The sequence below is a fragment of the Propithecus coquereli genome, unplaced genomic scaffold (genome assembly GCF_000956105.1).
Source record: "Propithecus coquereli isolate 6110/MARCELLA unplaced genomic scaffold, Pcoq_1.0 Scaffold168, whole genome shotgun sequence".
Classification (NCBI taxonomy): Eukaryota; Metazoa; Chordata; class Mammalia; order Primates; family Indriidae; genus Propithecus; species Propithecus coquereli.
Window position 1 is genome coordinate 3,182,612 of NW_012141413.1, and position 14,159 is coordinate 3,196,770.

Here is a 14,159-nt window from a genome sequence, read left to right on the forward strand (position 1 = left end):
GGAACCAATGCACTCCGTTTCTATGCACCTTTCTCAGAAACAGACTTCTCCCCACACCCCAAGCAAGCAATCAGTTTTGCAGCGGACTCCAGTTGGATGTGCTCTAATTCAGTTCAATCCTGACACCGCTTACCTGAATGCCAGTCCCAAGTGGTTTACTTGTGCCTTTGACCAACTGGTTAGAAATAAGGTGTCCCACAACTCTTCCTTGGGTTTAATTAATTTGCTAGAGCAGCTCACAGAATTCAGAGAAACACTTATGCTTTCTGGCTTATCATAAAGGATATCACGAAGGATACAGATGAAGAGATGTATAGGGCAGGGTGTAGGGGACGGGGCACAGAGCTCCCAGGCCCTCAGGAACCTCCACATGCTCAGCTATCTGGAAGCTCTCCAAACCCGGTCCTTTTGAGTTTTTGTGGAGGCTTCATTATGTAGGCATGATTGATTAAATTGTCAACGGAAAAGAAGCAAAATTCTGTAAAGTAATTTAGTTTATTCTGAGCCAAATTTGAGGACCATGCCCAAAGCCACACCCAAGAAGCCTTGAGCAAGTGGACTTGCTGTGGCTGGGTTCCAGTTTGGTTTTATACAGTTCAGGGAGACAGGAATTACAGGTAAAGTCATCGGTCAATACATGGAAGGCATACAGTGGTTTGGCCCAAAAAGGTGGGACATCTCAAAGCATGGACTTACATGCTTTGAGATGTTATAGGTGGATTTAAAGACTCTTTGACTTGTAATTGGTTAAATAAATGAAGCTTTGCCTAAAGGCTTGGAATGTTTTAACTTCAGGAAGCCTGTTAATCAGAGACAAGCCACCAGACATATTCCCAGACTCTGATTTGTTATGTGAATTGAGGACCTGCAGGTGTGTCTTGCACAGCCTTAGGCCTGTCTATGAGTTACAAAGGATGTCCCCAAGAAGGGAGGGGGCATGATGAGGCATGTCTGACATCCCCTCTCATGGCCAGCAACTCAGTTTTAGGGTATCCCCTTGGCCAAGAGGGGGGTCCATTCAGTCAGCCAGTAGCGGGGGGGGGAACCTTGAGATTTTATTTTAGTTCACAAAATCAACTCAACCTTCAGCCCCTCTCCGCTCCCCCAAGGGTGGGGATGGGATGAAAGTCCCAACCCTCTAATGCTGCCTTGGTCTTTCCAGTGACCAGCCCCGTCCGGCAGCTACACAGGGGCTGCAAGCCACCCTACAACTCATTATCATACAAAAAGATGACACTTTAGAGATTCCAAGTGTAACAGAGGGAATGGCATGAGAAAAAGGGCAAAAATATTTTCTTTCCTTCTCCTCAAACCACTTGTTCTTGCTCTTCTGATGCAGCCTCGAGGACAAGTGCCGAGCTTTCCGTAACTCAAGGGTCTGAAGAGCGGTATGCTAGGTAAGGGTGGGTGTAGGGACCAGGAGAAAACTTCCCGTTCCGCCCTCTGAAGGTTCGCTGAAAGCCAACTGACAAAAGGCAGATTAATAGTGAAACCACCTCTCCAACTGATAAAGGGGTGCAAGGCAAGAAGTGTGGTAAGGGGCTAGCTAAAAATAAGGCACAGGCCTAGTTAAAAATAATGATAAAAATTAGCCACTGTCCCGTTTGCTTCTCTATAAATTGCCACTCTGGAGCCACATAGCTGGTGGCCATAAAGATTCTTTGCTTTCTCCACAGATAACATCACATTTTGAAACTTTGGGGTAGTTTTCGAGATATCTTCCAGGTCCCATGTTCCAGTGGAACTGCCGACCCACCCAGACCAGCGGCCCATAATGAGGAACCGAATCAACTGGTCTTGTGACCGCACCCAAGAACCTGGTCAGTAAAGAAGACAATTTCTATACCCCTATGGTTCCACCCAAACCCAGCCAATTAGCAGACTCAAGTAGACACGAATTTGAGAAATTCCTCCCGTCTCCCCACTTAGCACTATTTGGAATTGAAAACTCTCTATGGTAAACCCTGCTGTCTCAGTGTTGTGGCTTCTTCTTGGGCAGTGGGCAAATGAACTTGGTTGGGCAGCAACAATAGGAGAAATGTGCTGGGCTCACTTGCTCACACCTGCAGTCCCAGCACTCTGGGAGGCCGAGGTGGGAGGACTGAGGATCGCTTGAGGTCAGGAGTTTGAGACCAGCCTAAGCAAGAGCGAGATTCTGTCTCTGCAAAAAAACAGAAAACTTAGGTGTGATGACACACACCTGTAGTCCCAGCTACCTGGGAGGCTGAGGCAGGAGGATCACTTGAGCCTAGGAATTGGAGGTTGCAGTGAGCTAGACTGACACCACTGCACTCTAGTCCAGGTGAAAGAGCAAGACCCTGTCTCAAAAAAAAAAAAAAGAAAAGAAAAACCCACATGGAATGGAGAACCACTTACACCTCACATTTAGTAAAGGGGCCCATCAGCCTGTACCACGGAGGATACCAGTAAAAAGAAAATTACCAAAATCCCCGATTGCCAGCAACAGATGGAAGCCCCCAAACAAAATCCTCTGGCCTCTGCCATTTCTGTAAAAAACCCAGACACTGAAAGAGAGATTGCTGTAAGTTAAACAGAGCTAAACGACCCCACCCTGAAAACCAACCCAGTATATATTCCCAAAAATGGGACCCCCAAGAACTACAAGGGTTCTTCTCATCCTTCCCTCAATCCTCTGGGGGAAACAACTCTTAAGATGGGAACGAGGTCCTGCCTGTCCTTACGGACGCTGGAGCCACACTCTCAGTGCTTGACACCACTGACCTCAACCAGCCCCTACGTCGGGGTAAGTGAGAATAGAGCAAGTCTCCGACAAACTGCAGAATGTCTTTGTCCCACCTGTCCCCTTCCACGTCAGTCCCCTACAGGATACCCACTCCTTTTTACCTAGTAATTTAGCCCTTGTCCACCTTCTTGGCTGACACGTTTTGGAAAAATATCATGCAGGAATTTCTTTGTCCCGGAAGGGGGAAATAATTTTGGAATTTGACAAACTGGGATGAACTGACTCTACCCTAAAGAGGTGGAGCCACCGGCCATAGGGAGGCCCCTGGGGACAAAGGCCACAACAACAATACGGGGAATGACATAGTATTACCAGACTCCAACAAATAGCTTCTAAAGCTAAGAGGGTCCAACGTCAGGACGACGAGAGGTGTCCCCACCATTGTTGTAATGGGTCTTCAGTTAACTGTTGGATGGCTCGTAACCTCGCCGTGAACGTCTTTCAATGCGGAGGAGACATCTTCCTGGTGACTGGTACATACACACAACACGCAGTATGTGTGACTGTGCACGCGCCTCCTTGAGATGCAGCGAGGAGATCAAGGGCCACGCGGTTTTGCAAAACCACCTTTCTCATCTGGGTGACCTCATCCATCAGGAGGGCCAAGGCCTGCTGGGTTTGATTCAGGGCCAAGCAGTAGCTCCAATAGGGCGTTCGCTTCTGTCTCTACCTCAATGGCTCCACCCCCCGGGAAAAAGATGGCTACCCAGGAGAACCACCACGGAGTCTGTTTTGCCCAATGCCAGCGAGAGAACATGACATCCCAATTATGTGGTTTCTCGGTAAAGGTGGGGAGGACCTTCCCAGATGTATGGCCGTCCCAAGTGTACCTACCCATCCAATGGGCAGGAACATAGGGCCATATCTTCCACATACCCACAGAAATCCTGGGGGCACCCTGTTGGTGGGGACAGTCCCCATCCAAGGTTTTCCATTTCACCAGTGGGTGACATTACCATTCTGAGTAACGTCTGTACAGAATTTCTTCGGGATCCACCCCACAGTGTGATTCCTCAATCCCATTTCCTGTTCTATACATAAGGGGGCCGCTTGGCATAGTTCTGCTTATTCCCTAATAACCAACCCCAGCTGTTCCAAATGGCACATCCCAGAGTGGGGCTTGGATGCGGAGTGTGGCGGCCCCGTCGCAGGTGCTTTTCGGCTGCCACTCAGATGGAGTTGTAATCAGCATCCCGAGGCCCCTCCATGGTCAGGAAAGTCCAGTTTTGTAGAGAAGCAGGGGTGATGCTCCAGTGTAGGCTGTCGGCGGTTTCTACCGGGAATGCCATGCAGATCCAGCAGCGAGAGATGCGTGAGACTTGAGCATAAGCATGGGCCCTGGAGGCGACGCTGTCCTTCATGCAGCACGCAGGCTGCATGTCCACCTTGGGATAAGATCATGGCTGGAATTGCCTTTTGTCCCGGGTGATGGTACCACACAGTTTCACCTACGACAAGTTTGGTAGTTTTGGGTGCTAAAACGAGGGGAACCCAGGGAATTACCCAAAAGACAAGGACAATAGTGCCTGTGAGGAGGACGCCCCTTCCATGGTGGCCTGCCGTGACCGACACGGATCACTGCCCCAGGGTAAGCGCGGCGGGTGATACGTTGGAAAGGTACCGTAACCCATCCACCCATGGGGCTCACAGGCCGATCCACCAGGGTTCAGGGCCTGTTATATTCCAAGACCATGTCCAGGTTCTCATCTCTCCTTCCTTGAGGGGAGTTGGGGCTAGAAGCAGAACAGTTCCGTCCTGGGTTACCTGGGGTCGTATCAAAGGGTCCTTGGCCATATCTGTCAATCAGAGGGGAGTGGTCTGCTTGTAGGTTAACTAGTCTAAAAGGGCAGGCCCACCCTTTTGGGGCTGCTCATTTAGCGCCCAAACGGCCCGATCCAGCTTCCATGTCCAGTGCCAGAGAGATGGGGGAAAGGTCCCGCATTTTAGCTTCCTCTTCAACAAACCCTGGTATCGCTCTATCATAACGGCGGCCGGGGCTGATAGGGCACGCAGGATAGCCCTTCGATGTCCATTTGGCATGCCCATTGTTGAACCTCATGTCCCATAAAATGACTACTCCGATCACTTTCTACAGTGAGGGGCCGCCTATATAGAGCGGTTAAGTGTTCCAGTGACTTAATGGTGCATGTTTGGTCAGCCTGGGCAGCCAGGGAGGCAAAAAGGAGGCCGGCAGCGGTATCGACCGCTGTGAAGGCATACGCTGCCATGTGGGACCAAGGTACAGGACCGACATAATCAACCTGCCATCTGTACAAAGGATGGTCTCCCTGCTGGACACGTCCAGGAACGGTGGGGAGGCACCCACAGCACAGATACTGTTGGCACATACCTCACATTGGCAACAAGCTGTCCACAAATCTGCCATAGGTGTGTGTAGATTCCATTTCTGATTCACTTGAGTCATAGTTTTTTTTATACTGCTGTGGCCCAGACGACAGTGTAACCACAGGGCCTATCAGCCAGCAAGGGTGACCTGATCCACCGCACCCTTGCCGGTGTATTGGCTTCATCATTGCCGGGGCTGACTAGAGGTCTGTGTCCTGAAACATGATACACCCAGACCTCCTTCTGGTGTCCTTGCTGCAGCAAGTCCTCCCACACTGCCTGTCCCCATACCAGGCAGTGCCCTACTAGCCAACCTTGGGCTTTCCACGTAGGTAACCAGTGAGGCCCTTAAAAATGGCCCAACTATCAGTGCAGACATGAAAAGCAGATGGCATGCAATTCAGCCCATTGGCTGCTCTGTCCCTGTCCCATTTCAAACCAAATTTCATCATGATTCACCTGGATGGTCACCGCCATCCACTGGGTGAGGGGCCAAGACTGGACCCATAAGTATACCATGCCTTTGCCGGAAGGGCCCCCGTCCTTCAAGATAAGGGCTCTCCTCCCCCAGCATTACCGTGGTCTGAGGGTAGAAATTCAACAGGACCCAATACTCTGCAGTTAAAGGGCTGGAGCTAAACTCTGATCGTTGCTCCACGTAAGCTCCCCACTTCGCCGGAGTGGGCATCTGGGCCACCCCCGATCATGGGCTGGTTATCCACGACCTCACCCATCCTGCTATGGATACATGGTGCGCACTAGGACCTTGGACTGTCCAGTTACAGCTTCACAGGCCTGAAGGGCGGCATACGCAGCCGCCAGCTGCTTTTCCACCAGGGAATAGTGCTCTTGGGAGCCCTTCCAAGTCGGGGACCAAAGCCCAATAGGGACTCGCTGCTTGTGCTGGTGCTGCCACAAGCCCCAGCCCACCCCACTCGAGTTGGCTGTAACATGGAGGTCAAACAGCTGTGAGCAGTCAACCACTTGTAGCATCTGGGCTTGCACGACAGCCCTCTTGGCTGCCATAAAAGCAGCCTCTGCTTCCAGGGACCAGTCCCACTAGGTCCCCCCTTACACAATGCATGCAAAGGCTGTAACAGTTGGGCCAGTTGGGGAATGAATATACGCCAATACCCCAAGAGCCCCACAAACACTTGTAGCTGTTTTACTGTAGTGGGTCAGAGGAAGGCTTGACTCTTATCTATAACCACCTCGGGGATTGCTTTTGTCTTACCTGACAACACCCAAGAATTTGACCGACAAGCCAGGTCGCTGGACCTTGGAGTCGTTCACCGCCCAACCCCATTGCTCCAGTGAGGTCCGAAGGCTGGTGGTGGCTTCTTCTAAATCTGTAAGGGAATCAGAGGTTAATATTATATCATAAATACAATGAAACAAGTGCACTGTGGATGGCCGACTCCATGCAGCCAGGTCCTGTGCCACCAAACCATGACATATGGTCAGGCTATGTAGGTGACCTTGTGGTAACGCCACGAATGTCCATTGTCGTCCTTCCCATGTGAAGGCAAACTGGTCTTGACTGTCCATATTTATGGATATGGAGAAAAAGGCATTGGCCAGGTCCACCACATAGTGGTACTGCCCAAGCACCAGAGTCAATGGATCCATCAGGTCCAGTATGGATGGCACTGCTGCATGCAGAGGGGGAGGTGCTTTATTCAGTTCCCAATAGTCCACTGTCATTCTCCAAGTTCCATCTGGCTTCTTAACCAGCCAAACAGGAGGGTTGAATGGACTATGAGCACGGTACACTACACCGGCCTTTTCCAGTTGCAATACGGTTTGTGAAATTTCTTCGTGCCCCCAGGGCAAATGATACTGTCAGGTGTGTACCATGCAATGAGGTGTGGGAAAAACCTGCAGTGGGTGATGGGGGTGATGGTGACCGGACTCTAACTCGGAGGTGAAACTCATCCATGGAGGTAGTTAGGGTTAGACCGTGTATGATATCAACACCCAGAATATATTTCTTAATGGGGGACACATAAACAGTAGAAGGCCTAGAGGCCAAATGCCCTATTCCCAGTGGAACAGTAACTTGCTTAACTTTAACAGTTCACCTACCATAATAATCTATATAGGCCGTTTGGTAAATTGCTCAGGGTTTCCATAGATTAGGGAACAGTCAGCTTACGCGTCCATCAAGACCAGAACCCACTGCACATTTGTAGGGCACCAAATGAATAGCAAGTTCCATGTGCGGCCTCCAGTCATCAGGGGTCCCCTCTAACCAGGCGCCTCGGCCTAACCCATAATCCATATCAAAGAGGGGGGCCTCAACCATAAAATCTTGCAACTGCACGTAACAGGTCTCTTTGGCTGGTGTCTCAGCTCCCCCTCTTGGGTGATTTCATGAATCGCTGGAGGGGAGCCAGCTGATTCCACAGAGCCAGCAATACTTTGTTAGGCTATTTTTTCTTTATCTACTCCTTCCAGTATGACGTCTAGCCACATCTGGGTTTGTGACACCTTCTGGGTCCCTTGTACTGACTTCTTCTGCAGGGGGCTCTGAGTGCATGTGCCCTTCTTGGGTCCTTGTAACATATGCACTTGTTCCATCCCCCCCTTTCCATCTTTCGGCATCTCCCAAAGCCACCATAGCAGTGGTGACCTCATGTATTAGCTTCCCCACATAGTGGGTGAGCACACCCACCAGTGAACTAAATGGACCAAACGAACCAAACGAAAGAGAGGGGCGAGCTGTAGCTCGGATTAGGTCGCGCATGCGTCTGGTAAAGTGCTCATCGGGCCTCCGCCAGTTGTTTATTGTAAAAATGGTGTGGCACAGCCCTAATTCTCGAAGAATCTGAACTAAGTCTATGTATGAGGTCCACTTACTCACAGTCTCAGGTTGTTCACCGGGGTCATCCATACCGTGCATGCAGCAGCTGTGAGCCATTGGAGCAAAGAGTGGTTGCCCCTGCCTCAGCAGCTACCTGTCTGTAGCCTCTGCCTCAAGGAAGGATGTACAGTTATGAATGCCAATTGTTCCATCTCCTTTGGGGAACACAGGACACTATCTGCCCCTTTGTCCCATATGCACAGCAACCAGGCAGGCATGGTTTCTCCAGGGCTTTGTCTGCACTACTTCCCCAGTTCCTGCAGCTCCGAGGGCGTTTAAGTGGAGTATGAGGGATGCTCCGTTATCGTGTGTGTGCCCTGAGCAACCCTTCAGGGTCTCATAGGATGCTCATGCTCCACTGTTTCATAACCTGGCAGGCACCCAGCAGAGGAGGGGTCCTGCCCTCAGTCTCCTGCGTACTTGCAGTTTCATTGGTGTCCATGGCTGAAGCACTCATTAGCTCCTTCTCCAAAGCCTGTACCTGGGCTTCCAGATTTTCTTCTGTCACTTGTATTTCTCTTACTTGGGCTTCTCCCCACAGGGTATCTGCGTGTTGCTCACGGAGGTTATAAGGAAGAGCCAGCCCACCAGATTGGCCACCACTCACTCCTTAGGCTGCAACGACTCCTCCAAGCCCCGGAAGGCCTTTTCCAAGGCGGCAGGCGTACACTCCACCTGCTTCCACTCCGTGGTGGGGGCCCACGACATGAGGACCGCTGCCACTGGGTACCACAAGCCCGTGGGAGATCACATATCCTCCCCTACTGGGGCAGAAGGGACACTTACCCTAGTCGAATCCTGCCGACTCCACCAAATGTCGGGTGGGAGTTGCCCGGCCAGTGAGGGCACCCGAGCCGGTTTCGGGAAGTGAAGGAGGAAACGAGCAGCAGCACGTACGATACATATTCTTTATTGTCGGGACGATGCCACCGCGCCGAGAATATGGCGAGCACTTACATATGGCTTGGAACAATAACGGCAACATGCCCAAGCGTAGGGGTGACCACATGGGTCTTACATAAGAGGTGACACAGTTACACAAGTGTGCTGACTCAAGCCTTACCGCAAGGCCAGCGAAAGGCACACCGGCAGTCATCGTGGGTCGGGCTAAGAGACGCATGGGTTTCTCCTCACACCCCCAGAGAGTGTTTCTGAGGACTCAGCCTCTCTGTCGCTCAGTTCAGGCTGACCGACGTGCTCCTGCGGGTCGGGGCGGGCCGGGTGCTGGCCCACGTCCCCACGGACGTAAGCGGGCTGCCGGGCGCTGCCAAGACGAGCGGGCGGAGGCGGGGCGGGGGCCGCGGCCTGCGCTGTACGCGCTACGGGCAGGCTGGCGCCGCGCCGTGACGGTAATGCTTGCAGGCGAGACAGGCCGGCGCGGCGATGACGAAAGGCTCTGCAGACGTTGGCGGGGCCGGCGCGGCGCTGAGATACTTCCTGCGGGGTGGGGCGAGTCTGTCGTGGGCGGCGCTGACGTCACTTTCGCGCGCGAGTGGAGGTAAGTTGGCGCAGCGCTGTGACCTACGGCCCTGTAGACGCAGGCGCAGCCGACCAGCTCAGAGATGCTTCCCTGCGGGGTGGGGAGGCGCGCCGGCGCGGCGTGACGTCATCTTCGCGCGCGGGTGGACGCGACCCGCGCGCTGTGTGACGGCGCCCGTGGGCGGTGGCGGCCCCCGATGCTGCGGCGCCCCCTGGCCGGGCTGGCTGTTGCCGCCCTGGGCCGGGCTCCCCCGGACGGTGAGTCGGGCACCGCGGTGGCGGAGGGTGGCTCGGGGCGGCGGTGTCAGCGGCCGCCCCTGTGCTCCGCGTGCGCCTCCATCGGAGCCTCCTCCGTGCAGTCCCCAGGACGCTGGGGAAGTTCGGGCAGGCTGGGCGCCTGCCCGTAGGGGGTCCCCGGGGTGGAAGCCGGAGGACTTAAGTCTGGTGCCTGCTGGCCGGCCCGGGAAGGAGCCTGGACCCCCGGCGGCTCCGCGCCGCAGAGCCACAGCCCTGGCCCACCCCCGAGGAGCCTGGGCGGTCTGGCGTCCCCACAGTTTCGAGCGGCTCCCGAGCGTGTAGGACCGCGCAGTGTCCTCCCCGAGCTCAGGACGGACCAGCAGAGAGCCAGCCTGGAAGCCTTCCCGGTGGGCGGCGGCTTGGTGTGGGCTTTGGTCCCCACCCCACGTTGCAAACCGTCGGATGGAGCGGGCTGCTTGGGGGCTCCCAGGATTGCTGCGGGCGGATTCCTTGCCTGTCCCGCTGCTCAGGAGAGAGTCGGGGATTTGAGAACAGCAAATGGTTGGTGCGGGCCTTCCTACACAGAGGGCATGGGGGAGCTAGCTCCTCCAGGTGTTAGCTTGGGCAGAAGCAGGTGAAGTGCACCACGGGTGGCAGGCAGGGTAGGCCCCCTGGGAGGGCCTTTGGGCAGCACCTCTGCCTGAATCTGGGCTTTTCTGAGCTTTTCTGTTGCTGTTGCACTTTTCAGACCATGATTTGCTGTGAGGGACCGAGGAAAATCTTCCTTTTCAGCACCCAGAAAGGACAGGGTTAGGGAGAGAGATGAAACTTGGGCGGTTTCCTGTTTCAGCTACTGACAAGCAGAATCCCCTGCTAGGTGAGCCCCTCCCCACCCCTTTATGCCTGCCTGCCTACGCCGGCTGCTCTCACGCTGGTTGAGTGCCGCGCGAACCACTGGTGCAGCTTGCCTGGCGTGGCAGCAGGTTGGCCCAGCTCTTGGTCCTTGGCTGGAACAACCAGTAGTTTCCTGGAATAGCAGATTCTGAAAGTTTTAAATAATGAACAGAGTACATTTCAACCACACCTAAACTATCTCCTCCCTCTGCTTTGGTGGTTTATTGGAGAGTCGAGGTAGTTTGAGGAAGAGCAGGAAGGACAGGATGGAAGAAAGGCGATCCCAGCCCCCAAGGGAGGAAGGGAGCGCATGAGCGTGTGCCCAGGAAGGGCTGATGTAGGAGGCAGGCACCTCCAGGTTGATTCTGTCCCTGCCTATGCTGGTCATCGGTCTCCCCTCTGCATGAGAAAGAGGCTGGCCAACCCTGCGGGGTCCTGAGCTCCTTCCTCCCCCGTCACCCTTGGGCTCTGGATCTGTTCTGTCTCAGGCCCGCTCTGCCCTTTGCCTGAGGTTTCTGCTGAGGACGCTGTGCAAGAGTTAGGCCGTTCGTCTGTCTCCTTGATGGCAAGAGGCCCAGACGCAGTTGCACAGGGTTGTGAATGTCTGGTGTCTGGGGCTTCTGGCCCTCGGCTCTGCTGGGGCCCAACTTGTGGAGGAATGTTCCTGTCCCGCCATGGAGAGAGGAAGTGAAAGTGCCCTTGGCTGCTCCTGGTATTGTCTCGTTTAGAAGGAGGCTCCGGAAGGCTAGGTGGTCTCAGGGTGACGTGGTTAGGGTGTGTCCCACCTGGACTTGTGCCCACAGCCAAGAGCCGGGTGGTCATCCTGCCCTGCACTGCCTGGTGGGGCGCCACCAGCCCCCCCTTTGTCGAGCCAGCCCCAGCACAGAGCCCAGGTCATCGCGACTTGTGTGTTACAGGCGGGCGGGAGGGGGCTGGCTTCTTTGTGTTCTGGGAAGGGTCTCACCCTCTCTGTTAGTGTCTCCTGGAGGAGTGGGGAGGGGGAGAGCGTGGTGACTGTATCCAGTCCTTGGGACAGGCCAGGCTGTGGGGGTGGGGGGTGGAAGCCAGAAGAAGATTCCATCTCCACGAGGAAAGCAGCTGCCTGGGGCTGTGTGGGCAGCCCAGCCCAGGGAGTCTCCAACGGGGTTGGCGACTCCCAGGAGACCTTCCATCTCTGAGCTCCCGTAGGAGTTGCTTTTGTGGCAGATCTTTCTCACAGTTGTCATGGGGTTTTTGGCTTTTTGCCGGGTAGATGGGGTTTGGGACTGGAACTGTGAGAGGAGAGGACACAGGATACGGTTGGCCACAGGGCTTCCATCTCCCCAGAGGAAGATACCTGGCCTGTGTGTTCCTGTCAGGGCAAAAGCCAGGCCAGGTGTTTCCATCCCACTCGAGGGTCACCAGAGCCATGAGGACTGGGGCCACAGCCCTGTTGAGTGTGCGCCTGTGGGAAGGTGGCTTTGACGACTGCCCTGTCACTGTGGTCCCTCCCTAGGCAGGCAGCCCTGTGCCTTGGTGTCTCTGGTGGGGGTGGGGGTGTGCGTGTGCTCCACAGGGCCGTGCCACCCTGGCAGAGCCAGCACCCGCTGGCTGTGTGCCCACAGCACCCTCCGGCTGGCCAGGGCCCCAGCATGATCTGTGTCCTGCTCCCTCACACTTGGGCAGAGCTGACCTAGGGCATCCAGGCAGGGTTCTTGGTGCTCCATGTGCTCCATGGGGGGGAGGAAGGCACTGAGGGAGAGGCTTGGGAGCCTGGGCTTGAGAGGGGCGAGGGTGGCCAGGACGCCTCTGTGGGTGGGACAGGCTGTGGTTCGGGTGTCGGGTGTCTGCCGTGTGCCGGCTCTCTGTGGGCACTTCTTTCGGTGAATTCCTCTGATCAAGGCCACGACCCCCTGGCGAATGGGAGCACCTGCTGCTCATGAACTCGGCAGGTGGGTGCAGGGACCTCGGAGCCCGTTGGAGGCAGGAGGCTGGTCGGGGTGCTGGTGGGTGGGGGTTTGGTGGGGAAGAGCAGACAAGCCTATGTTGCCAGTTCTTGGGGGGCCACCGTGGGTGGGTTGGGTGGGCCTTGCCCTGGCCTGCATCCTCCCCAGCCTCCTCCTGGGATCCCCGTCGGCCTCACACCCCTGAGGAGAGTCCTGTTGGGCGCTCAGCTTGGTCACCCAAATGGCCTAACTGCTGAAGGCGCAGGCCCATCAAGATCACCAAGGGCCCATTTCTGGGGTGAGCACCAGCTCTCGCATCCTGTGGTGCTCTGGCCACAGCTCCCTGGGGCACCCCGTGGGTTTGGGACTGTGATGGGGCCTGCCGGGGGGGTCTCTAGGCTAGTCCATGGCCATACAGGGGCAAACAGGGACCCAAGTTTGGAGGTGGGGGCCTCGACTTGCAGTAGGAGGCTGTGACCCAGCAACCGTGGCCTTCGGTGCCTTGGTCTGGTACTCTGAGGAGAGGGTGGACACAGTCCTGCCTCCCTCTCCCTGAGGTCACAGGGTCCTATCAGGGTCCCCAGGTCCAGCCCCAGTTCTCCTTGAGGACTTTGGGGAGATGGAGCAGACGGACAGAGCACAGGAAAGCGTCACGGCATTCCTGCTGGATGTGGGGGTCAGGGACCACTCCAAGGAGTACCCGGGGCAGGGCTGGTGCCTCTCCAGTGGGCCCAGGGCCTGGAGACTAAGTGGTCAGAGACGGGGCAGTGCCCTGGGGAGTCCCCCACACAGACCAGCTCAAAGGAGGTTGGATGTGAGGGACGTGGCCCCTGTGGAGGCCAGGCAGAGATGCCAAGGAGAGCCGAGAGCCAAGTGGCTGCTGCACCTGGCCGTGGGGTGGCCAGGTGACCTGGGGAAGGGCCAGCTCAGTGGGGTGGTGGGGACAGAAGTCACATAGGGTGCAGCCCTCGAGGTTATCTGTCTCAGTAACTCTCCGCATCGAGTTGTTCAGAGCACGCAACCTGGCTCTGGTTTCTCTCTCTCAAAATATGATAGTTTTCGTGAGATCTTTGAGTCTTAATATCTGCGATCTCTGCAAATTAGGTAGTTGTGCAGCGATTGCTTAACGTGTCCGAAGAACTGTATGTTTAACCAAAAAAGTCCCATATTTTATCCTCTGGAGAAGCAGGAGCTCCAGAAATTTACCCGCATCGCACGGCTCATTTGATCTGGAAGGTTCTGGGGTTTCAAGGCTCGTGTGTTGTGGGAACCAGGCTCTGGGAGGGGTTTGCAGGGCTCTCGGGTTGAGAGGAGCAAAATGTGCTGAGACAGAGCGTCAAGTTCCGTGGTCCGTGGGCGGGAAAGCCCGGGGACCAGAAAGGACTCAGCGTCCAGGGCAGCCTGTGATGAGGCTGAAAAGACACGTTCTTGTGATAGGAAGCCTCCAGTAGGCAGGAAGGAACAAGTTTGTCACTTACGAGTGACATGTACCCCTCAGTGAGTTCTGCTGGGTTCTCTTCTTCTCGTGTGTTTTTAGCAGTGGGTCCCAACTGTTTCTTATGAATGGTGTTTGTGGCACGTGCACTTGTCAGGCGCGCATGCCTGCGTGTGCCGCGTGTGCCCCATGTCCTTCGTACCTGGGTTCGGACTG

General features: G+C 55.2%; 1 protein-coding gene across 2 annotated transcripts in view; it reads left to right on the top strand.

Moving 5' to 3' along the window:
- Positions 1 to 9,294: 9,294 nt before the first annotated feature.
- Positions 9,295 to 14,159, top strand: part of GUK1 (guanylate kinase 1) — an 8,836-nt gene continuing 3,971 nt past the window's right edge. The window contains exon 1 of one of the 2 annotated variants that reach the window (XM_012641713.1): positions 9,295 to 9,471. In XM_012641713.1, coding sequence (XP_012497167.1) covers positions 9,357 to 9,471 — 115 coding nt within the window. In that variant the 5' untranslated portion in view covers positions 9,295 to 9,356. Of the gene's footprint in view, positions 9,472 to 9,606; positions 9,711 to 14,159 lie in introns of those variants that run through there. The other variant, XM_012641714.1, reaches the window with a different exon arrangement.